The sequence below is a fragment of the Zosterops lateralis genome (genome assembly GCF_965231275.1).
Source record: "Zosterops lateralis genome assembly, chromosome: 3".
In the NCBI taxonomy this organism is placed as follows: Eukaryota; Metazoa; Chordata; class Aves; order Passeriformes; family Zosteropidae; genus Zosterops; species Zosterops lateralis.
The window spans coordinates 64,460,248-64,486,664 of NC_139764.1; the positions used below are offsets into that span (position 1 = coordinate 64,460,248).

General features: G+C 38.9%; 1 protein-coding gene across 1 annotated transcript in view; it reads right to left on the minus strand.

Moving 5' to 3' along the window:
* SLC35F1 (solute carrier family 35 member F1) overlaps positions 1-26,417 on the minus strand; it is a gene marked incomplete at its 5' end in the record, with an annotated part of 230,146 nt that overhangs the window by 98,862 nt on the left and 104,867 nt on the right. The window contains one exon of the mRNA XM_083858510.1: positions 1,571-1,746. Coding sequence (XP_083714636.1) covers positions 1,571-1,746 — 176 coding nt within the window. The remainder of the gene's footprint in view (positions 1-1,570; positions 1,747-26,417) is intronic.

Below are 26,417 nucleotides of genomic sequence, written 5' to 3' on the forward strand. Positions count from 1 at the left end.
AACATATACCAGGCATCAAACATTATTCCACATTAGCCTCTGTAACGCACAGCAGAACACAGTATCTATTATGGGTACACCTTCTCACAAGCCAGCATTTTCAAAAAAAGTAAAATTTATTTAAGAGTCCATATAGGGACTTGCCTTCCACAGTATTTAATCAGTCCAGAGAAGGACGTTTCTAGGACAGAATTTCTGAACATCTAGGCAATCCTACACTCAGAATAATTATTTTTGAACACAGTTCTCCAGAAAGCTGCTACTAACAACACATTTTAAACCTTTGGCAGAGCAAAGTATGTGGTGATGTTTCCCCCTACACAAACTGAAAAACCAAGACAGTGAAACACTGCCTGAGCAATCTCTCCTTATATAAGAGCCAACATTTCCTTTGCACATTGGCTTTTATCACCTCTAAAAAATGTCAGTGGGGACCAATGTTTATAAAACTTATGTTGTAATATGCTTAAGTGCTTTATGCTGGAGTACAGAGGTATATTTTTCACTGCTCATTTTTTGCATAGAAATTAAGTCCTTGCTGCTTTGGAACACTTTTAGCATTGTAGCACAAGATTGTACTACGAGTGAAGAACTTAGGCTTTGGGGTTGTTCCCAAAACATTAAAAGATGTAACATCAAAGAACGACCCAAAAATCATTGTTCCTGTAAGAAAACATGAGCTTTTCAGTGTGCTGATAAATGTACCACAGCCTAATACATTTTGTAGTTGTTATCCTCCACAGAGTCCTACCCTTCTTATGTCAGGAGAACACATGATATTTTTTTTCTCTTTCATTTAGCTTCTAATCTACGTGTTCCGTGAGGATGAATAAATAAAATTATTACAAAAAAGAAGAGTGGCTGAGAAATGTACTTAAATGCATTCACTTCCCACACCTTATCTAGAAACGAAATCTCAAAGAACAGAGGGATTTGCAGGAAAGGCACAACACCCCACACTATATATAGACTGTCAAAGAGAGCATCATTAGATAAACAGTACCAAAGCATAGTATAATGCATTTCTCATTTTGGAGGTCAGATTGGTTACACAGACCCTGTGGCAAAGCAGTGATAGGGCCATAGAGCTGCTCTGCCCAAACATTCCCCCAGAGAGAGAGCACCCCAAAATCCCTCCCTTCATCTCCTACTTCCCAGTAGCAAAAAATTGGCTGCTGTTTCTTTCTGTCTAGTAAGTGAACTACTGAATTGTCATGATCAGCAACTAGAACTAGCAAGTTCTTCTTTGCTTGCATCTGAGCTCTCCTTAGTCTGCATAAGGTGTGAAGCATATTAGTATTTCCCAGCACGGCAAGAACAATCAGAATTCAAAAGTACTGATGTTTATTTTAGCTTTTAAGTAGCACTCTGGTCCTTGAGATCTAATGACTCATTCTTTGCTAATGAAGATTTGTTGGTATTTTAATCAGTTCATCCAATATATATTTCCAGGTAATGTAAATATGGAACAAAAGTTAGTGGGATATGTGTCTAAATCATATTGCTTGTTGTTCTGCAAAAGCCTTTATCCCCACTGTTTTCTAGAAAACAGTTTCATAAAGACACTTACCTTGTCTGACGGCTAGTGTTGTTGTGTAGACCAAGAACAGAAGGATATAATTGAGGAAGCTCTGAAAAACAGGTGTGTTGGCATGGAAGTCTTCTGACAGATACTTGCTTGTGAGACCAATGCCACAGATAAGGAGGGAGAGTACCTGGCCAAGTGCCACAGACAGCAAGAGATCCCTGAAAGGAATGAGAATAACAGACATAAAACACTCAGCCTCCTCACTAAGGAGGAAATACTCATCCTCCTCCAGGAATCATGTTCAACATTTCTGGGACATGTAAGAAACATGCTGCTTCAGTCAACGAGGGGACCTGCTGGGTATAGCCAACATAACATTTCCATTATTTCTGCTCTTATCATGAGCATAAACACTGCACCAACACAGGAGCTTTTATTCACATGTTAAACAGCAGCAGATGGCATGTCCCTACCATTTAATTTTGCATTTCACATTTCACAAAGGATAAATGATAGTTTAAATCAACCAAAACACAGTACTGCTTCCTTTGAGCATTCCCCTTAACAGAAAGACCCAGGAGCATCAGTGGGAAACAGCTCCTTCAGGACTTGGCAGCCAAAGAGAAAAAGAAGATAAAGGATCATGTTTCATCATCAAGATGAATATACATTTCATCATATAAACTATTCTTTCCATCTACTGTGCAAATATATTGATATTTTCTTTCATCTTTCCAACTGCTTACTTTCTCTTCTGCTTGATGGGAATAGTAGATTGCAATTTTCCCCTTCCTGTCTCCTGGTTGTTAAAAATGTACTTTCTGGTTAGGCTTTTTGCTTTAATCTGTTTTTCTTATTCTTAATCTCCAGTATCTTCAGCATTCTCCTATTACAACCCCATTCTCTTTCCCCACAGGTCTCAAGTTTCTTCATTTGTGCATGTTCTCTGTCTTCCTATAACTGTCTCTTTACTGCAGAAATTGCTATATCTGAAAGACCTTTTCCCTCCAAATACCTCCACCTCTTTTACTCTTGTAGAATTTATGATTTAACCACACAGCCCAACTGAATCCAAACAATCCTCCTTTTCCAAATTTTGTCACAGGATCGCCTATGCCCACGACACAGGAATATCTGTATTTTTTTAATTACCCTTAAGAGTTTTCTCAGGTCCCGCACATGTCAGCACTCTTGTGCTGACCAGGAGGCCTGCTTTACAGCTACACCTTCCCATGCAGAAGAATGAAATGGAAAAGTGCTGGTCTGGTAGAGAAGCAAGAAAAACAATGCCAGGGAGAGCAAAAGGCATCCAAAGGGGACGTCTGGTCTGAGCCCTGCCCACTGCTGCTGCTGCTGCTGCTGTCACCAGCTCCCAGAGAAGAGGAACTGAGCTCCCTAGGGGAAGACATGAAGGAGAGGAGCATGTTCCGCAGTGTCTCATTTGAGCCTGGAATGAGGAAAGGGAACTAGGCAATCCTAAGAGAGTAGAGGAAGGAGGGCAGCACCCTGCTCAGCTACAATACTATTTCATGCATGTTCTCTGCCAGACAGTTAAAACAAATGTTGCTTCAAGGCTGCTTTGCTTTCCCTGACAGATTTCCCTGACCTTGGCTCTGTGTGTTTGGCAGTGATGAGCATCTGTGCTCCCACAACTTGGTAAACTCAAGTGTCAAATTTGTTTCCTTTTTTCTCATAAACAATCCTCCCACTAATGTGTCACGGTGTCAGTCATGGCGTGATTTAACCAAAGAGACACTGGAAAGCACAGGAGGCTGGGTAGTTATATTCAGCTAACATACCTCGCTGACAAACAGCCTGACACACAGAGTAAAGAACAAACTTTATTGTGCTGAACCCTGTGTTTTGATGGGAGACTGCTGGATAAGTAGCAAGTAAGACTCTATTACTGCTACCTCCATTTTCACATTACTCCCTCTACTGTGAAACACAACCATGGGAAACAAATACACTCAACAAAGGTGACATCCAAGACCATAATGTAAATGCTGCCTACATTGTTGATCCTCAGTTCCTGCTGTTACCTGCTCTGCTGTTGACATGGAATAAGAAATTTGAATAGTGACTGCAATTTAAATCCACATATTAATCTTGCACATTTGTTTACAGTTCTTCATTTAGCTGGATATTGTCTCCTACATCCTTCTGTAATTAAGTTTCATGCAGGGTTGTCCTCTTGCCTACTGCCATTTCTATAGTTTCATTTCATTAGTAAATGAGATGTTTGCAAATTGGTTGCCTGCTTTACATGAAATGCAGGTGTGTCTCTGTATCTCAGCTGCGCCTGTGAGTGAAAGTTGCCTTACATTCATTGTGGGGCTGCACCTGCTCTGAAGAGAAGCATCTTGGATCCTATTGAGATTTACATAAAGCTAAACACACTCTCTCTCAGGAAAGGATTCTCACAATAACATATTTCTTGCTCCCTAGGGCTGTTAGCTGTTGGGAACCACAGTAACCATTACATTTTTTCAGACTGGTGGGAAGTTTGATGAGGTCTCACAAAAGGCGTATTTTTTAGCTCAGCTCTCTGTATTCAGATGTGTCACCAGGCCTAACCAGTCTGCACTGACATTTGTATTAAAAATCCAACCAACAAAACCTGAAAAACACCAGGTAAATTTCAAAGCTGTGTTTGATAGCTGTAGCCTTCTCTGGTGTAGGTTTTGATTATCTCATTGCTATTTTGCAATTTATAAAAACAACCATATTTTTTCATAGTTGATTCTTTGCCAAGTCATTCAACCACACCAACAGGTGGCAGTTTTCCTAAAGAGTCGATGTCTTCAGCATACACACAGACACATACAGCCTGTCCTCAGCTTCCATATTTTACATTTCATAAACTTATAAACGTAATTCATATTTTATGGTCTTATTCCTAAAAATTCATTGAGAATACCTTTCTATGTCTTTTGTCAATTATGAAATATGTCCAAAAATTCACTTGCTATTGTATTATTGAAGTAATCAATGAACACAAAGGGTAATTGGAGTTCAGTAAATATAGACATGGACAAAAATCAAGACTGTGAACCTAAACACCTCCAAGTCTGTTGGTAAAGGTTGAATCAATATAATCTCTGTAATTTGAAAGAACTGTTGAGTTAAATTTGTCTTTTAGATGAAAACAGAATGTAAAAGCTGCAGAAAACTACTTTGTGGAAGTCCAAGTGCAAGTAGTACCATCAATGTCACTGTCTTTCAAAACACTGACTACATAAATGACATTGAGTACATTCACACTGTTTGTCTCTGATTTTTGCACACATTTGGTATTTCTAATTATGTAAGAAAACTCATTCTGAAATCAAGCTGTTGTGCTTCTCTTCCAGTCAGGACTTAGTTAAACATTTCACAGTTGATGGATCACAGAGAGATACAAATCTTTTATTCTTATTTCATCAGTGCAAAGAGTAGCATGTTAGATGTTTAAGCAGAACTAATTCAAGTGCTCATAAAATGCTCAGACTTGAAGCAAAGGTGATCTATTTTATAAAATTTAACTACTCCTAAGTCTGTTCATGCCCACTTCAAACTCTCCTGCCACACACCTATTGGTATAATGCTCATTACAGACATGAATGACAAGCAGTGGCACAGAAGATTTTTTGTCCTCCCTTTCTCTCCCACCATGGGCTGTGACACTATTACCTTGGAAAACAGTAATGAAATGAAAAGTAAGAGAAAGCAAATCACAAGATCAATAAAATGCTCATTTTTCCCTCAGCTGAATGGAAGAGAACAACTCATTTCTCTCCAAATAGAAAAGTGGAAACAAATGTTAAATTACTTGTTTAAATTGGTGACAATGTCAGCAGCAATATAGAAAAATACAATTTTTTGATAAATCTAATAACCAATGTAATATACCTGAATTTTACAAAAAAATGCTGGTAACATTAACTACATTTATTTTTTTTTCCCCTGCAAACGATGATCTAATTATACAAGAGTCTTAACTCCTGAGCCTTTAATACCTGGATAAGAATAATGACATATCCATTCCTTTTCAAGAAGCAGCAGGCAAACACTGAAAAGAAGATTTCAATGGCTGTGGAAAACCTACTATTTCCTTTAGACAAAAAGACACTAACTCAGTGCTGTCATCTCTGGTACTCATAGGTATCTTCCCCAAAAATCATAATAATGTTGAAATATGCAACATGGCTCCTATCTGCAACATTTTCTGTGCTGCTTTTCATATGCTCCACCACTCAAAGACTGGCACAAAGGATGATTTCTTCCCTAAGGCTTTGGTCTATCGTGCTGGGTTCAGCAGCACATTCATTCACCGAGGAAGCAACATTCCTTCATATCTTGAAGAAAGGCTGTGTAGTTTGATGGCCTTCAAATGGTACACCAAAAAGAGAGTCTCACTACAAAAAGCCCTATAAAAGTGAGGGTTTCTGCCGTTCAGGATCCAATTTCTCTTTAGCTGAGTGCTATTCTATTTCTCTACTTGTATTCTATTTAAATCAAAATAAACCAATTCTTCAAAAATCCCATTTTCCCTCACTAACACCAACAGTACTTTCTTAAACCAAGTTAAAACAGGGAAAGATCTTCAGCTTGTAGTTAAACTTTGATCTCATAAATGCATAGAATCATTGAATCATTCAAGCTGGAAAAGGTCATTTAGTCCAACCATTAACCTAGGATCAGATGGGTATTTTGAAGTTAGAAGTAGGTCAGAATTACTCCTAAATCTCCAGGTGTCATGTTGCTAACTGGATTTTTCACAGCACAGAAACAGAATTTAAAAAATACTTCTTTATTGTCTCCTTAGAAGTAGAGCCAGAAGACAAAGCCTCATCTTTACATTGGGAACCATTTAATTCTGTTTAAATGTCTGGGCTGGTAGCTGCTGTGCATCGTTTTTACTTGTTCCTCCAGGCTTATGGAACTTTCTGTCACTTGAGTATCTCCTTCTTTATCAGCCACGACAAAGCCAAACTTCTGAAGGCAGACATTCTCATATCAAAAAACTCTGAAGCTAGTGTTTGGTTCCTTGCACATTCACAGTGGTGTAATAAAGTGTACTATACAGCTATCTGCAGGTTATCCTGTAATTATTTTTAATGAAGTTATTTAGCTCTGAATACTAGTTCATTCCCATATCCACCCCAGAACATAGAAACACTCTTCACAACACAAAATCAAGGCAATGCAACATTCAGAAGGAGCCACACAATCACAGCTGCTGTATGTTGTAGAATCAGTGACATGGAGAGGGCAGCCAAGTGATTTAAACATTCAGGCCTATTTAATTGACACTAAATCCTGTTTTAAAGCACTCTCCATGTCAGTTTTATTTAAGTGCTTCCCCTCCTCTCTTTTGCACTTTATTTGGTATCTTTCCACTAGTAAGTGCCCACTGCATCAGTTTTAGAGTATCTCAGATGGTAAAGAACAGAGGCTAGCACTACTTTTAATCTCTAGCATGAGACATGTTAATCCTTCAGTATGCCACAGGCTCCAGCAGACACAAGACTGGCAGTCTGTTTCCTGAGCCAAAACTTCACTAGAGGAACACATCTGTAAAGGCTGCTTTACAGCACTGTTAGAAAGGGCCTGCAGGCAGCATCACACTTTTTCCAGGATGGTAATGACTGCCACACAAAGTTACTGCTCCAAATGTCCCAAGTGTGTATTTGAAAAAAAGAAAAAGCAGATACACTTCATTTAGAGACTGACAACTGCTATGCCATAGTGAAGTTGATGATGTCTGTCACAGCACTGTGATTTTGCCAAGCTTTTTCATTTGAGTGCATTTTACTGTGTTTCTATAAAAGCATGAGGAAACATAAAAAAAGGTCTTAAAAACTTCACATTGATTCAGAGTAAGCTGAAGTTATGCCCCTATAGAAATCCAGTCAAATTTATTTAAATGCTTGCAGGTGGATGTGGAATCTTATTTTAAGATTCTACTTATCTGGTAGAAATATTGATGCATATTACCATAGACAAAACAGGACCAGCACATGTCAAAATCACAAATACTACCTACCATCACCAGCATGGAATGTGGCTGTTTTCACTGCAGCTGAGTTCCTAAGTTCCCACACCACCCCCCATCTGTATAGCTGCTTAATGAGGACATGGACATTATTTCCATATTTTGTGGCTCACACTTAACACTGACATAGGCAGCTTGTGAAAGAATAAATTAACAAGATTTGTTCTGGACAATCAATTGAGCTCTCACTGAAAGCTAAAGCTGCAGATTTCCTAATAGCTTTGAAGCATATGAAGTCTCCCATTAGTCCTGCATTGCTCTGAAATTTATGGCATCTAGAGGACAATATTCTACATGAATTTTCAATGGAAACTTGTCTCTTCTTATTTTCCCCTTATTCTGACATGCCTGTTACAGAGGGGAGAAATGCTACAAGTTGGCACACGCAACCCTTCCCTCCTCTCTGCCTCTCTCAGTAAAGTAAGGATTGCAGCAAGGACCTTCAGTTAATGCATCAAAGCTGCTGTACACTGCTTCAGAGCAATTTACAGAAGCAGTCCCAATATTCTATAATTAGATGTTCACAGCACTAATAGCAACCACATCGCCCAACAGAGATACTGAAAATAACATCATGGGCTGATGTGCCATGGTATTCTATTGGTCAACCACTTCCACAGTCTACATTATCTGCAAACACCCTAGATGATGTCTCAAGAAAATTTGTAGGTTTAAATAAAAGACACTTTTGATATTTCTGGCAAGGAAGAACAAACAGACGTAAAATATTTTCAGGATGTAGGTATCATGACATTGCTGAACAGTGAAATACCAAAGTCTGAATCTCAACTAAAGCCTATACTGCATTGAAATACAAACAACACTAAAATTAACTGACAAATCAGAGAGAGAAACCTATGCAACACCAAGCCTATCCATCATTTAATTCCTACTGAGTCATTATTTTGAAATCTTTATTGCATTTATGTGATTACAGGCTTTGTATTGGACCTCAGCACAAAGGGTAGGTTTTCCACACAGTGAGTTGCAGACTACCTGAAGCTCCCACTGAGGCTTGAAAGAAATTCTCTGTGCCATAAGCTGGAGGTTGGAGGGGAGCTCTGGACCTTCTTTTTCTCATCATCCTCTCTTGCCACCTCCCTCAAGCAACTTGTCACTTGCACTGCAGCTCTGGATCAAGCTCCACAGCTGCTTTCCTCAGCACCTCAGAGCAGCATCCAAGGGACAGCCCTGAGGGGCAGCGAAGGGACAGCCACACTTGGATATGCAGCCAGCACTTCCCTAGAGTTGAAGAAGCTCCAGCAGCCACTGCCTTGGCTGGAAGAACAGCCTGGGCATGGGGAGAGCTTCCTATGTTTCTTATCCTTTGTTTTTTGGCTTTCCTAGTTGCTTTGAGGCTTTTCTATTCAAGACATTAAGATTCCAATTTGTATGCAAATACTATCGAGCTTGATTTTAAGAGCCTTTTGGGGACATCACTTAAAATCAAAGTGTGGGAACATCTGCCTAAAAGCTGTTTTAGACTCAGCCTCTGCTGCTTTTCAGTGATAGCTTGAGAGACCAGCCCAGATTGTTGACTTTGGATGAAAACAAAGCAGAATCACATTCAGCAAGCCTTGGGAGTCTCTGAGGCAGTTTCTTAAGATGAGCTTTTACCTAATAAATGTCCCAATTCTTGTATATTGCCAATTACAGCAATTCTTGAAAATGGGTTTAATTTACCACACACTTATATCCAACTTGACACACATACACACAAACATGCTCATAGTTATGTGTGTTTTACAAAACTTTGGTAACTGGAATTTCTTAATGATTATTCTAACACAGATAAAACACATCCCTATAGTTAACTATATACTGTTGAGACATGTGCTACACTGACTCTAAGTGCAAAGAAGGCACTCCTTTTTAAATTATTATTATTATTATAGAATAAGATATGTGTTTAAAGATAGCAAAGGAAAATGTGGTGACAAAACTTCCATGCTATTATCTTGATGGAGTCCAGTGCCAAATCCTTACAAGCAAATTGAAGGCATGATGTGTGTGTGTGTTGGTACAATTTGCTTATATTCATCTTCATCCTACCAGAGAGCTAACAAAGAAAATAAAACATGCTTATCCTAAAAACATGCCTAGGTTTTGAAACAGCCATCTGCCTTCCAATCAGCAATCTCCTGGTTCCTTTTCAGGTAAAAATCACCAGACTTGGAGCCCCAGAGTCTTTTTCTTTTTAAGAATGATGGTCTCTCCATATACAGTTCTTGCCAACTTCTCAGCCTACACTAGATAGACTGAAAATATTTCAACCTCTCTGATAAAATCAAAAGTAGAATTACAGATGACCATGGATGATACCAATTGTATTTCAGGTTATTTTAGTCAAATAAATTGACTGAAGCTACCTGCAGTCCATAATTTCTTATAAATTTCACTGTCTACCCAAGTATGACTAGAGAAATTAAGATATATAAATATATAAGTATGTACATATTTGATCTAGATTGGAATAATAAATGACGGAATTAACTTCCCATACAAAAGTTTATAAAACTAGTTTACAAACATCAGCTGCTGAATATAGTACTTTTGAATAAGCAGCTTCTTCCATCATTATCCAGAAATTAATTCAAAAGTGATATTTCCAGTCTTAGAAATAGAGTAAGATACTCAATTATGTATTAAGAGTGAGCTGTAATTTCTCAAGCTAGAAATCCATGTGACAGCTACTGAAAATACCATATTTTTGCCAATGAAATCTAGGCAGTCATTGGGCTGCTGATCAGTTATTCTTATCATTCAAGAATAAAGCACACAAATAGATGTGGTTTTGAGATAGATATTTATCTTTACTCTCTTCTAAATGCACCAGTCTGAGCTTTCAGATGTTGAAAGTAATGAGGATGTGGAAGGACTGATGGCTGTTTCTTGTAGAAAAGGAATTCACTGTCAAATTGCATTAGCTCATCTCACTTGCAGTGGTTTTTACGCCTAAGGCTCAGGACATTATAAATACAGTGACGAATATCTTTAGATAGTATAAGAAAGAGTTATAAAGTTTCAGTTCAGTTAAGATCACCATCAACTCCCAGTTTTCTCAGAGGAGCTGAAAGCCTACAGTAATAGACCTGGATGATTCCCAGCGCCAAGAAAAATAGCTCACCAGTGCCCACAGTAGTACAACATCACTTCTTACTGCTCTCTTGCCATTACTGTACAGTGCTAATACAGTTTAAACTGATGGGGGTTTATAGACTCTTACAGCTTTTGAGAGACAGTTGATAAAGGAGGAGATGAAAAGCATTACAGCTCCTGCTATAGCCCTGCCACTGATAAGCCAATCTTGATTTGAACGGTCTGATGGAAAACAAGTTCAAATGACTCAAGATTCCTCATGTGATAGATGCTACTGTAACTTAATTCAGTGTTGTCAGAAACACATAAGTACGGAGTTGGAGCTCCTAGAAAATAGTATGTATGTGAGTCAGGATGATGGATGATTTCAGATTTTCCCTGATATTCCTGAAAGTGGCAAAAATTGTTTCTGAATTTCTGTTCCCATACAATTCATAACTCTAAGCATATGCATATGTGTGTACTGACTGTTCATCTATGATTAGGTAACTAAAAATTATAGCTTCCTTGTAAAACTGGAGGTCAGAAAAAGACAAGTGTCAGTACTGGAAGTGTAAAAATGCATCTATGAATATCATGGCTGGCTTTTAAAAATAAAATTACTAATTCAATTACTACAAGAGGTATTTTTTTCCCATTTTTTTAATATCAGTGCATTTGCAGAACAAATAACAATGATTTTTCATTCTAGAGAGCACTTAATCTCTATTGTAAACATTTAATTTAAAAATCAAATTTATCTGCCTGGATTCTGCAAAATCTTTTGCAAAAGCTAACTACATTTAAAACTTCAGAACACAAGAGTTGCTTTTTTTTTTTTTTTCCCTGCAACTCTTGAAAATTGTTTGAGTTCAAAAAACCCTGCCTCAGTGGGTGACATTTTCTCCCCAAGTAGGTATATGCAATTCCCCTAAGTTTGCATTGTTTTTACAGTGAGTTTCTACTCCATAATCTACATGCTTGAACCATGTAGAAAAATGTCCTTAAATTGGTCCCTGAATACTGGCCCCTTAACTGCACCCCTGGTACAGAAAGACAAAGGATACCCACATTAGCATTTCATCAAGGACAGCACTAAACCATTGCACACTTTTCCATATCTCCATTTACTTCAAAGGAGAGATGCTCATGTGCCTGTGGCTCATTCTAACTTCAGCTCTTCCAGGCTCTGACCTTCTTTTGCTTTTTCCCATGTGTGGGTTGTATTGCTGCTACCTCATTCTGCAGCCCCTCAAGCAGGAGTAATGCTCAAAGTTGCTTGCTCATGGATATTATGACAAACACAAGGACATTAAAATTGTATGCATCTTTTTCCCAACAGTGCTTTAATGCATGGAGGCCACGTTTTTCCCCCTTTGGGTGAGTGTCTTTCTCCATCCTGTTCCTGCCCGTGAAGCCTGTATACTGAGTTTCAGGGTGGCGCAACTTCATTACGGAGAAACAGAAAACATCCTCAATAGATCTACCACTAACCTGGTGGTTGATACACTACAGGAGGCAGAATATGTGAGTACAAGTCCTCAGAACAAGACCCCTGAAGCCACTTGGGCAAACAATTTATGCATTTGGCTGCTTTACTGAGCTGGGTGCCACCTTCTGGAAGAGAAGTTTGTGCTCTGGCTCTAGAAAAATTGCAGAGCCACAGCTGGAGACTGAATTCCTGGTTTGAGACAGTAATTACCCCATGGCTACAGTAATGAGGTGTTTCAGCAGGCAGCACCCTTCCTGGCCCAGCTGGATCAATTACCCTACTTGCAGGACTTGAAAGTTGTTGAGTTTTCTTCTCTGTCTGCTACCGGTCCATTCTGAAAGCTGGGTCACTCCAAGGCATGTTGAGTTGGGTGCCCAGAACTGATTCAGCAATAACTCAGGGGTTCTCTTACAGGTCCTCTCTGCCTTCCTACCCCTAAGATACAGAAGGGTCTTGCAGGAAAGGAAGCACTCTGCAAAAGGGGACACAGCAAAACCAGCCTTACAGAAAGATGGAGTGCAAGTACTGCTCCTTCTTCTTGCTTTTGCTGTTTGTTCAATACACAGCAGTGATAAGCCAAAACTAGACAAGAGGTCCAAACTTCTGCATCTGCATCCTTCTTCAGTCTGCTTATAATTCAAAAAGAAAGAGAGTAATTTTAAGTGGAAATTACAACTGGAGAGAATTCAACTCCTGCTAAATTAAAAGTCCAACAGCACCAAGTTTTTCATTTTTAGGAAAAAGTGTGGTGGTTCTGGTTTACTGCCCTACCCTTAGGCTCCAAGATAAATCTCTCCCTTCCTCTCTTCCTTTCAATTTGGTGAAACAGCATGACTGCCTCTGTCAACACTGCAAATTTTCTACAGACCTGACACACAATGATGGAACAGACTCAGCTGAAAAAACATAAAGCCACTGATCTCATTTTTCCTATTTTATTAGAATTCAGAATTGCAAGGTGTTTGAAATAAATAAAAATAAATAAACTGTAAGTGGTCTGGGAAGTCGCCAGCTGCAGATTTTTAGAGTCAAGACAGAGAAATTCTTGGCCTACAGGAACCTGCTGCAGTGCTGAATGCATGACCAGAGTCAATGATTGCTTAAAGACAGAGAATGATAAATCACTTAAATTAAAATGAAAATTGTGAAAAAAGGGGAGCTGTAAAGTCCTCTTGAAGGAAATAAACCAAGGGACATTTGCCAGAGCATTGCCCCCTGCCTTCCAGGTTGCTTTACTGCAATTTCTTCACAATACTATCATCTAAATTTCAGATATGCAAAAAAAGAAAATAAAACTCAATCATGTAAAGATTTTCTTAATGGGTACAATTATGCCTTGCCAGTACTGAACTGTAGAGTCATGTAAAGGCAATAAGCAGGCTGTAACCAGGCCACTGAGGGTGTCCTCAGTGTGTGCAGCTGATACGCCACCTCCTTCCCCTATACAGGGCAACAGCATGCCAAAACACATCCCTACCCAGGAGATCATGGATCAAAATTGATATTCCAGCTGCAGCAGATGAGATCAGCCTTGTGTGGTTTGCCCAGTATATGCTAGGAAGTTAATCAGCACCATGCCACTCTCTTGACAGTGGTGGATACAGAGGAGGCATAGATCTCTTCTTCCCCTTATCCTTCAGGTGTGCCAACCTTCCCATCCCTAATACTGGGGAGTGGCACCCCTGTATTTTCCCCATGGTTGTGCTGCATGTAGCGCATCACCAGTGGCTCCTGTATTGGCTCATCCTCACAACACCCCAGTCAGAGAGATTCACAGAATATCCTGAGTTGGAACGGACACACAAGGATCACTGAGTCCAACTCCTGGCCCAGCACAGAACACTCTAAGAGTCATATCATGCCTGAGAGCATTGTCCAAAAGCTTCTTGAACCGTGGCAAACTTGGTGCTGTGACCACTTCCCTGGGGAGCCTGTGCCTATGCTCAGCCACCCACTGCTTGAGAATGGTTAAGCATTAATATCTATCTATGGCTATCCTAGTAGCTAAGTTAAGCTTCTCCTGATACAGCTTCACTCCATTCTCTGGTGTCCTGCCCTCGTCACCACAGAGAAGAGATCAGTGTCACTCTTCTTCCCCTCATGAGGAAGTTGTAAACTGCAATGAGGTCTCCCCTCAGTCTCATCTTTTCCAGGCTGAAAAAACCCAGTAACCTCAGCCACTCTTCATATGGCTTCCCCTTAAGGCCCTTCTCCATCTTCACGTTCCTCCTTTGGATGCTGTGTTCTAGTTTTATAACCTTCTTGTACTGTGGTGCTGAAAACCCCACACAGTGCTCGAGGTGAAGCCACAGCAGTGCAGAGCAGAACAGAACAGGATGATCACGTCCTTCAACCAGCCTACATGAGGCTCAAACTGCTCTCTCTCATGAAGCTCATCTCCTGTGAAGACAGCCATGGAGGATCCTGCTCCAGGTTAGGCATGTCTCCAAAAGGATGGCTTCTCAAAACCAGAATAAAAAGTCCATTGGTGTGCAGGGAGGCTTCCTCACAGACCAGCTGCCTTTCTTCAGCAGAGGACCTTTTGCCTCCCAGCCATATAATTGTGGTCACAACCTTCAGCTGGCAAGTTTATTTTATTTTCCCTCCCAGCATGATTCACATCTGTGCTTGCAGCACAGAGAGCAGGGGGTCAGTCTGACAGCTGAGAAGTGTGGAAAAATCAGGGATGAAATCCTACTCTGTGTAAGCATGACATTTGAGATGTTTTGCTCTAAAGCTTTAGACTGCTACTGTTACAAAAATACATGCATAAACCTATCATTAGCATTAAAATATTAGGAAGAATTTCTGTGTTATTCAATAGCACTTGCTCTGCAGAAATCACCTTTCTGAAAGACATCTAAGGCTGTAGTTATAACTGAAGGATAAAATCCCAGTCATAGCACCTCCACTTCCTTGCCTTTCGGAACTGACATTAGCCATTAAATCAGATTTCACTGTAATGATATGCACTACATTTTCCATTGATGGTTTATTCTTCCTAGTAAGAAATAAGACAAGTTGAAAAAAGCCAGAAATTCTCTTGTAGCTGCATAAGTGAATCAAGTGACACACCCATCATATACAGTGCACAGCTAGGCTAAGCCCTTATGTTCTTGTGCGCCACCCTGCAACACAACTGCAGGTATCTTACATGTTGCTTTTGAACAACATGTGCTGCTTAATTTATGAGTGGAAGGGATTATCTAAGAAGGGCCATGTGGGGCTGTAAAGTACCTAAATACTTCAGAGAGATGTAACAAACTACCTTTTAATTTACTGCCTTCATTTACTAATGGTATAAACTAAAATTTAATTCAGTTTGAATTAAATTAGTTTGTATAAGTCAAATGCCCTTGTTCATAAAGCCCAGTTTGAACACATGGATCATCCACGGTTATATCTGAGTTAGGCAGGTGCAAAAGGCCATGACAGGGCTTGCTGTGACTTTGGAGTGAGCTTCCCTAAGGCCATTGCACTCACCCCTCAGCTTCTCCTATGAAAATTTTGCTGCAGGTCTAACATCCCCATGGCCTGCCCAAGTGGGAGCAGGGAAATCCAGGCAAGACTGAAAAGTCGGTAATACTTGTGAAATATCGTACCATGATTTACCAAACAGGATGTCATTCTGCTTCTTCAGATTCTGTCTGAAAGGAATAAGATGAACATGCCTTTACAAATAGACTGTGTGAATCTGCTTGTAGATAGGGCCAGGTGATTATAGAGAAGTAACAGAAGAAATTATTAGTTCTAGAAAATGTTACTAATCACCATGGACTGTTGCTCAGCCAAGGCCATGTTAAATCCCTGAACCTTGAGAAAAATAACAAAGATTTACTAGAATTATGAATAGCTTTCTTTTCTTTTCTTTCTTTCTTTCTTTCTTTCTTTCTTTCTTTCTTTCTTTCTTTCTTTCTTTCTTTCTTTCTTTCTTTCTTTCTTTCTTTCTTTCTTTCTTTCTTTCTTTCTTTCTTTCTTTCTTTCTTTCTTTCTTTCTTTCTTTCTTTCTTTCATATAACAAATGGGTGTGTGTGTGGGGAGGTGCATATTAGAGGGGAGTACAGACTAGGAAATTCAGGAAGTCTGTACCTTCCAAGTACCTCAGCCAATAGGGAAAACAAACAGGTCAATGTGGCTGGGAATGTAGGATAAAACTGAGGCTGTGTCACCAACAATTTGAGAGACTCCATGGGAAATGCCCCATGGCCTTTCCCTTTATTCAAATAAAGCTACAGGACTCCTCTGTCTCCTTTTTGGACACAAACCTCTGGCACCATGGATTAATTTTCCTAACCTGTTCTTTGTCAAGATATATTTTCTTGGGAAGACAGATGGAAAGGACATCACAGAAGACTGTTTGCAGATGCAAAAATATCTTTACCAACCAAAACTAAATTTGGCAGGACAGCAGCCCTTCAAATGTTCAAATAAAACTGATGAGGATGATCCTTTTCCTATCGAATATTATCCTATTGCTCCCTAAGTGTGATTACAAGGCGAAGTGCCTGGACAGACATCAGAGGGCCTCACAGAGGAAACAATCCGAACAAAACAGTGGTAGTCAATAAGAAAATGTTGGTATCAAATAATGCCACATTGCTGCTAGAGCTTCCTTACTGCATGCAGGGGTGGGCAGTACATGGCCCTTCAAACACAACAGGAAACTGAGACCCAGATACAATTTTTTGCTAGTTTATAGTTTACACAGTTGGGAAGTATTGCACTTTACCTGTGTGCACTGTACAACTACATGAGGTACAGAATATCATCAGTATGATATTAGGGTAATATATAAATATATTTACTAAAAAATAATTTCAAGCTCAACTAACATGATTATGAATACACAGGAATACTTGAGAGATATCATGGGACCAGATAAGAACAGATTAATCTTGTAATTAATTGTGTGCTTGAATTTAATTTATATGCTTTTATTATTTAGTACCTGTGTCAACCACTTAATCTGCCTGCAAATCACTTCTTTATAAAATATTAATGAAACATTCTATATTGAAATTCATCAAACTATGGAAATCAGATATTAGGAAGACTCATTATATCATCAATTTATCCTCTCCTACTTTAAAACAGTTCAAGACCTGTGGTTTCAGAAACTACTCCTTCAAGAAGAGTATTTCAGTTCAAGAAAATGCATTCATAGCAGAATGGACAATGTCTTTTCATAATCAGAGATCAGAATTAAAAATCCAATATACACTGTGGAACAAACTACAACAAGACTTGAGAAGGAAGAAATAACAACAGTAATAATTATTTTAACACAAACCTTGTACAAAGGTCAATGATTTTACAGCTCTGTACTGATGACATTCTGAGAAAATGAAGAAAATACAGATTTATGCAATAAGAGACCTACAAATTTGTCTGCACAGCCTGCTCAAAACATTTCATGCCCAAAGACGGAGATAGGACTGCTTGGGGTGCTGAGGAGCTGCTGACTGAGCACAGGGAGAGATCAAATCAATGAGAAACATGAAAGTAATCACTTGTTTAATCTTTGCTAAATTGCTTGCCTAATCTTTGGGTTAGTCTAATGAATGTTTAGGGCATTCCTGAACTACTCAGTTGGGAGGGTGCACTGCTGTATTTCAGAAGAAATGTCTGGAAATGAGAATAGTTGGGAATTGGTGCTGTTGTGAGAAGAAATAGCTAAGATGAGAACAACCTGCATACAAGGTCCTTGGGGGTTGTCCTGGGTCTGGCTGGGATCAATTACCTACCTTTGTCTCAACCCATGAATTTTTTATCTTACTTTCTTCCCTTGAACTGTTGAAGTGAAGGAGTCAGAGAGCAGCTTAGTGGGCACCTGTCAGCCAGACAAGGTCAATCCACCACAGGAGTGGAGAAGATGTTGTCTCACCTTAAGACACTTCTGCCCTCCTTCTGCCTGTGCCCAACACATGGAAGGTGTAGCAGCAGCTGCCATGCTGGGGCCACACTGTCTGCTGAGCTTGTCTCATACCAGAGCCAAGCAGTCAATAAACCCAGCAACCCTGCACCTTCTGACCCTGTGGCAAATACTTGTTAGACTTTCTACTGTGTCTAATTATTTCTGCAAGGTCAGACAGATGAAGCACTTCAGTAATCCAGGATGGCTTGTGGGATGGAAACTACAGTCCTTGGTCCAGAGGTCTTACCTACCCTTGCAGTGGTGATCAGGGAAAGCAGGCAGAGGTCCATAACTGTGATTTTTACAGCACACCTAGTCCCAGTTCTATCATAGACTTCCCACGGATATCTTCAGCTCTCCCTACCTCAATTTACTCTCCACTGTTATGTCTGTTCAGGTCAAAAAATCTCAGGGAAAGGACTCCTTTCTATATTAAATGAGCACCTACCGAAAAGCCTTTATGTAGGAAGCAGAATAGGAATGGAGGGGCAACACAAAAATAGTCTGCACAATAAAACCAGGTGGAAGGTGCCTTCCAGTGTTGGAGGTTTCACCCCTTCTAACTCCTTGTAGGCAAAGGCTTCTTATCCTGCAAAAAAGTATATTGTATTGTCTCTTTGTAACTGCAATTTATTTTTTACTTGGGAAAGCTGAAGCCTTACACTTTCCTTTTTTCCATTTTCAGCAAACGTTTTGTTGTGTGACACCTTTTGGTTCTTTGTAATAAAAATGCTTTCATTGCCTGGATATATTGATTTTTAGTTTCCTGAAGCTTTGTGCTTTTCTTCCACAGTTTCGTTGACACAGCTTAGGCTGAACCTCACAATCCCATTCCCCCTTGCTCATGACTGAAGAAACAGTTCTCATCAAACTGGATGAAGCTCATAAGGCATTTAAAAATTATGTCCATTCAGCTCCAGCTTCCTCTTTTGTCCTTTTTTTAATCACTTCCATCCTCCTCCCAAGTGTTGCAGGACAGAAATTGAATACAATTTAGACTAGTTTTGTTCCAAAAGGAAACCTCTACCTTGGTGAACTAATTCTGCAGATAATTGGCCTGCTGAGATGGGACAATGAATAATGGTTTTAAACTAAAATGGGGAACATTGAGACTAAACACAGGAAGAGGTTACCCAGAAAGGCAGCACTAGCTTCATCCCTGGAAACATTCAAGATCAGGCTGGATGTGGCTCTGAACAACTTGATCCAGTTGAGGCTAGCCCTGCTCATTGTGGGTGGGTTGGACTAGATGAGCTTTAAAGGTCCCTTCCAACCCAAACCACAAGCAGGACAGTTACAATTGTGATCTATACACATAGGATTTTATAGGCAATTTCTTTTCCTCACAAATATACCGGTACTGGGGCCAGAATGTAACTTGTGGAAGAAATCTACATTGACAAAATTCAATGATGGCATGTCCAATCTAACTAGAGGTGAACTTGATGTTATGTCTTTATTTCTTACTTCAATCAATTGAAAAAGGACACAGAGAAAACCAGATTCTTAAAAGTGAAATATGAGTCAGGTTTAAAGTCTCAGCAGTCAAACGTTTTTCTTGTCATTGTGAATACCCTGGAGAAAATGGCAACACAGACTGCCAGGGTAAGTGCATTTTTGTTTCATTATCAAGCAAACAAAAATTAGATGTAATTTCATACCCAAAGTATTCAAGGTTCACAATTTGAGAAGAAACTCCCACAGAAAAAAAAGTTCTTAATACATCTGCTAACTGCAGATCTATTACTAAAACCTAACATTTTCATCTTTTCGTATCTCAGATTTCCCTGGCTACCTGCTAAGTGAATGCCTTCAAATTCACCTCACCACACTTATTATCTCAGAACTTTTAATGTTCAATACAATATTTAATGCTTAGATCACTTTTGAGAAGAGTAAACCATCACACCATAGATGTAGACAAGACAGAAGGCAACCTCCACTTGTTTTTTTCATAAAAAACTGTTTCCTCCTTAAGAAATCTGTTTGAGTTTCTAATTTTTTTCCAACTAAATTCTTTTGATGCCAGTTCTAGCATTGAGGCAGCTTCACAACAAACAGATAACTCAAGTAGTACAGGGTATATAGAAAAACACACAGCTCAATACTTTTCATGCTATGATATTATAATTAAAATGGAAACTATCCATTCATGCAATCTAATATCACACACCAAAATATTCTACAGAGCAAGTCTAGAACTGAAATTAGCACTTCTTGCACAAAATCCTCTTTCAGAAAGACATACAGTTTTATTTGACTTCAGGGCACGGGAACCCATCAGATTCCTAATTAAGTTGTTTAAAGGAAAGCTTATTTGAACCTTATTTCTAGCAAGAATTTTCGTAGTTTCAACTTCCTACAGCCAGGTCATATTATGGTTTTTGTCAGCTACCTGCTGTATGGAAAGAAGTTAAAATGGGAAAAATAATAAAAAAAAATTATCCACAAACTACAAGTTTAGCTGATAAATCAGAAATAAAGCACAAAATACATTGAAGAAAAATCACTTTATCAGAAGAGCTTTATGAAGGAACAGCAGCTGGCTGACCCTGTAACCAGCTGTGCTTGGCATGACCTGGCATCCTGGCTAAGCTGCTTCTGGTTAGAAAGCTACTGCAGAACAGTTTTTGCAAATAAAGGTTTTTCCAGTGAAGTTGCCTGTTCCAATGACAGCTAACATGTTTGAAAAGAAAATTAAAATTAATACAATTATTGCAGGTATTCATTCTATTTTATTTTTTCTCCCTTTTGTATTTTTTTCTTTTGCATGAGACTAGGTTGAAGTGTGTGTGAGTTCCAACAAAAGAATATAAATATAATAAGCTATAATGTCATCAGGGATCCACATGTCCATTTACTTTTACCTCCAGTGTAAGACAGACCACAGGACATCTCAAAATTTATACCTGTTTGAATCAGAGTCTGTATTTTATAAAGGCATCCAATACTGTCCATTGTTCAGCAATGGAAAGACTTGGGAGTCTTGACAAGTTACTCCAGAGATTAATCACCTGACTACTAAAATCTGTATCTGTTATTTCATAAAGGAACTTATGAAGCATCAGCTTTCATTCTACTACTGTTTCCTGATGCTCTATTGCCAATTTTTGTTAACATATACAAAATTCTATCAAGTCACTTTCTAATGTTATTTTTGTTTAATTAAGCAGGCCAAGTGTTTTGCTATAAAACATTCTTTCTTTTAGCACTCTTGTGGCTCTCACTTAAAATTTCTCTAGTTATCAGTATTCTTCAGTCTTGAATAATGGAATGGGACAGTGTCCCAACGCCAGTCATACCATGTCCCAATAACCAGGACCTTCTTGATATTCTCTTGTTCACGTATCAAAAATCTCATTATCCCTTTTGCATCACACACTCACAGTAGAGGTCAGACCCTGCTAATTCCACAAACAGTGTCTCAACCTTTTCTGATATTGATTTCTAGGACAGAGAGAACAATTCTATCAGCATGGTCCACACTATTTACTCCTATATATAGTCCTTTTACTTGGCCTCATACAGACTCCTACTGCTTTCTTGCATTTTTTCTACAACAATCAGAGCAAACCACTCTGTACAACAGCTTGTTCTGTTACCTATTACCACACCCCTTTAACTTTGTGTCATCTGTAAATTTTATGTGGAATAATTTTCTCTCTTCTTTCACATCCAGTGATAAAAATGTGAAGTAGCATGCAATTCATCAACCTCTGTGCTCAAGAAACACATTTAGGTTTAGAAACTGCCACTATGCCAGTTTTAACACCACCTAATGTAGATGCAATGTTGATTTTGTATCATTCTACTTTCTCAATCAAAACATTGTGTATTAGCAAGTTGAAAAGGCTGAGACTTGAAACAGATGATTTCAAGACTGTCTCTAAACTAGCAACAACCTCAGAAAAGGCACAAAGCTATTTTGACAAAAGGTATTCACCATAAACCCACACTGATTAAAACTAATTACTTTAACCTTTCCTTAATATTTGATTAATCAGATGCCAGATCTGCTGCAATGTCAGATCAGTGGCAAAGTGACAGGGCAATGAATATTTGAATCACCTCTTTGGTCTTTAATAAACCAGTATAACAGTAACTAATTTCCTCTTCTCTGGACCTCCTCACTGCCAGCCAGCACCAACAGCCCAGAGCACTCTTCTGGATGCAGACTGCACGACCTTGCTCATTTCCAGGTGTCCAGCTTCTGGATTCTATCTTCCTTAGCTACCAGTGGAACAGAAAGTGTTTTGTCATTGCCATACCATACATTACCTCATTTTCAGAGAATCCTACTCCTTCAATTTCTCTCTTGAATCAAAAGGACCAAACAACTTCCCCCCTTCCCTGCAAAGACAGTGCAGGCACCTACCCCCAAGCAAAGCACAACCGCTTCTCCTCCTGCTTTCTGCCTCTCCTAGCCTCACATGCTTCCTACAGTCCTCGCTTTTTGCTGTACATCGATTCCCATCTGCTCTCCTTTCCTTTCATTGGTTATACATTCTGAGTCTTTTTGTTCATTTTTTAATGTAGTCATGAAAGCACAACTGACTGGAAGGTAGACTATTTTGGGTGTTCTTTTAAGAAATGCTATGAAACGCTTTTCAGAAAAAACTAAAAAGAAGACATGAGATATAGCTAGAGAACATGCTCAGTCAGAGAAATCCATTCAAATGCAAGTAATGTCAAGACTGGTGGCATTTCTCAGCTCCATCAAATGTTAGGAAACTTTCAACCCCAAGAAAACTTCTCTTAGTCCAAATCAAATTCATTTTACTGTACTACCTCTGTCACAACTTTTCATTATATGGACCGAATACTGCTTTCCAAACCACAATTTGCATAGGGATGACTACTCTGTTATGCTGATCCATAGAGACTGTGCTTTTATAGTTCAGACTCTAAAGTTTTTCCAAGATAGGTAAGAATAACTCTTTTTAAATAATTCCCCACAGCAGGTAAAGAATGTTATAACTATGAGAAGTTATTAGAGTTACAGGAATCTAACTGATCTGTCCGGGTAATAAAAGACTCATTTTCTTTTAGCAAACTAGAAGTTTTGCACCTGGATGTGTAAATAAATTTTAAAATTTATTATAAATTGCAAAAATCATCTTTGCAGAAAGAATGAGCAATATGTTAAAATATTACTTGAGCCATCAGAGAAGGACTTAAAAGGAAATTAATTGCTGGGAAGTTCTTGTGAGGCTCTTCATGCCATAGAATGAAATCTTGGTTTCCCTGAGATCAATAAGAGAAAGATCAATGCTGACTATTGAACCACAGGGTTTTAGCTCCTTATTATGGCTTGCATTGCCTTTTGAATTTTATTGTAACAACAGCTGGATTCAAATTAAAATCATTCTCCCTATTGCTCCACTGAAATAATAGTTGTGTTGCTCTTCAGTGATCCAAGGGAACAAATCTTATTGTCACTGTTAAAAATAATGGCACTTTACCAATAAAAATGTGAGTTGATTCTGGCTTACTTTTCCTCTAACAATAATGGTTTATACTTTGATTTTGAGGAAGAGTGTGTAATGAAAACAAAAGCCTAATTTATATGTATTTTACTGAGAAAGCCACATAATTGCAGAAATGTTGATTCAAGGGGATTCCTGGATGTCATCTAGTTCAACTTTCTGCCCTACCACCACAGCAGATTAGATCAGTCTTAGTTTTGCTTATCCTAGACTTAAAACCCTCCATGGATGGATAATCTGCAACTTCTCAAGATAACCTGTTCCTGTACTACAGTACCTTTCTAGCAAAGAATTGTCCCCTAATGCCAAGTCCAAACGTGCCAAGACACAATTAGTTCTACTGTGGGTTTTCATGTTGGAGTGATTCAATGTACTGGAACCAAATATAAGGCCCAGTGTCACTGCTTGCCATACCCTCCCACGTAACTGAATGGGAATTAAAAAGCACTCAGGCTGTCAACAGAAAGTGGTTGGCTTCTCAGGGTCTTTTTCCATGATTCAGCAGTATGTATTTAACATGAATAATGCAAAGGCCATCAGTCCATATTTCCACAACAGCCAGGTCAAAACACTACACTCCCCTGTCAATCCAAGTCAAGGCTGCACTTTGGGCAAGTTGCAGGGCTGGGCTCTGGCTTAGTTCTAAAATGGCTCAAAAGGCTGACAGCTGTTTTCTTTCATTCATATTTCCATGAATAGTACCAATTCTTTTCACGTGCAAGGCAGAATGTTAAAGATGTGTCATCTTTTGAAACACAGGTGTGTGCTGTTCATAGTTCCAAGTGCAACTTATATCCCACTTGCCCCACTCATGTAAATAAATGCTCTTGATGTAAGTGAATAAATATGGCCTTATCCATGCCTTATTCTCTACTTTCATCACTCGTAGCTCAGTTTGCTGGCATGCACTCAGGGAAAAAAATAGTATGCCAAGATTGGAAACCCATAAATCTTGATAAAGAGGATGTTGTTCAGCTTCTATGGGAAGTCTAGCTGATGGAAAGAGATGAGAAAAAAGCTTCTTTATTCCCCCTCCTTCTTTTTTTTTTTTTTTTTTTTTTAAGAACTGTGCCTGCTTCATGGATATACAAGACTAGCAGTAAAGAGGGGAAAAAAATAGAAAAATGGCAAGGAGATGAAGCAAAGCATGACCATGCAACTCTTATAGAGCTATCATTTAGAGTGTAATTAGAATGATTTGTATTCCTGATTCCAGCAGTCCCAGGAAGCAAATTTCCCCTCCTAACACTCTCAGCTTTTTGAAAGGCTACATAAACACACAAAGAATGTGTCACTGCATTCTGGGTCAATAGGCCTTCCCCAGCCATTACTGTATTTTGTCCTCCATTTGTACTAAGTGTGCTTATCTCGTCAGCCCCAAGCTGAACTACAACCACAAAACCAGATATGCTTGCAGGGCAACTTAAATATTAAAGCTTTATTTCTCTTAGGAAAAGGTGCTGAAAATGAAGCCAACAAACATTATGAAAGGGTATAAAGATGGATGTGATGAAAGGGGGACCCAATCATCTGTGCCTCATCACTTTCAGGAAAAATCTCCAGCACTAGGGAAGGATGAGCCTAAATGGGCATACCGCTGTCCTCCTGGGTTATCAGTGTTTTCAATTCACAGACTTTATCCTCCACTTCATGAGCACCATTTTGAAAGGGGCTACGATTCACATTCTCAAAAGACAAATAACACATTCCTGCCTGTCTTTATCCTCTTGACATCAGGTCTACTTCTAAAAGCAAACATGAAGTGACTTATCAGACACAGTGAAAAAGATAATTGATTAACCCTGTCCCGGATGAATTAGCAGAAACAATGAGTGAAACCCACCTGCATGTAAAAAGTCTGTAACACAGCTGGACTTTTTAAGTGTGATTTGAACAGTGCCTGGGCTTTCTTTGTTTATCTTTTCAAATGGATGCTCTAGGCCACCTCAGAAAAAGTGAACTGACTTTGGAGAAAATTGCCAGTTGGCACCTTGTGAGAATTTGATAATTAGCAAACGAAAATGAAATACTCCCTAAATGATGTGAATCCTACGCAGCCATAAAGTCCTCTTCTTTTGGGGAGCAAGAATAGCTCTTTTGTGTGGAACGCAGCAATATTTCAATGAACAAAACTATGAATTTTCCTTTTGCTCTTAGTGAAAGGTAATGATTTTGCTGGATGAATACGCTTTTGACATTTTAATGCTTAAGAGGAGGAATTATTTGCATATAGTGTTCTGCCCCCATTTTCTCCCTGGTTGATACTAAGCTCTGGCTGTTTCCCCAGGCTTTTCTCAGTGCTCTCCTCTTGCCTCACCAAAGTCAGTTTTCCCATGTTGTGATCAGCTCAAAGCACAGCTTTCTGGTCTGAAAGGAAATCTTTCCACTTAGGAAAAAGGATGGTAATTATGTTAAATGAATGTTAACGTCTTGCTAATGAATGCATTGCATCTCTCCTAAACATTTCTGGAATAAGAAGCAAGCAAAGAAACAAAAAATAATCAGACATGCCATTCATTTACCAGAAGTATTAATTACAAGTAATTAGAAAAAGTGACTCATTTTGGAAGTATACAAGATTCCTAAAAGGAAATACAAAGATTTCAGCAAGAGCTGAAGAGATATATCTGTATCAAGTGGATAATCATGTGCAAAAAAACAATATTACATACACAAAGGTTTTAATTTTGAAGGAAAAAATCCAGTTATGACTTTTAAATTTCCACTGATGGTTATAGATGGTTGCCATAAACTATCAGTATCAGATTCTTTTCACTGTCCAAGATCTAGTTTGCATTTACTTTGATTCATTTACTATTGAATCTTGTCAACCCTTGTTAGACTGAAGATTTCTCCACAATTATTTCCTGCCATTTAGGTCT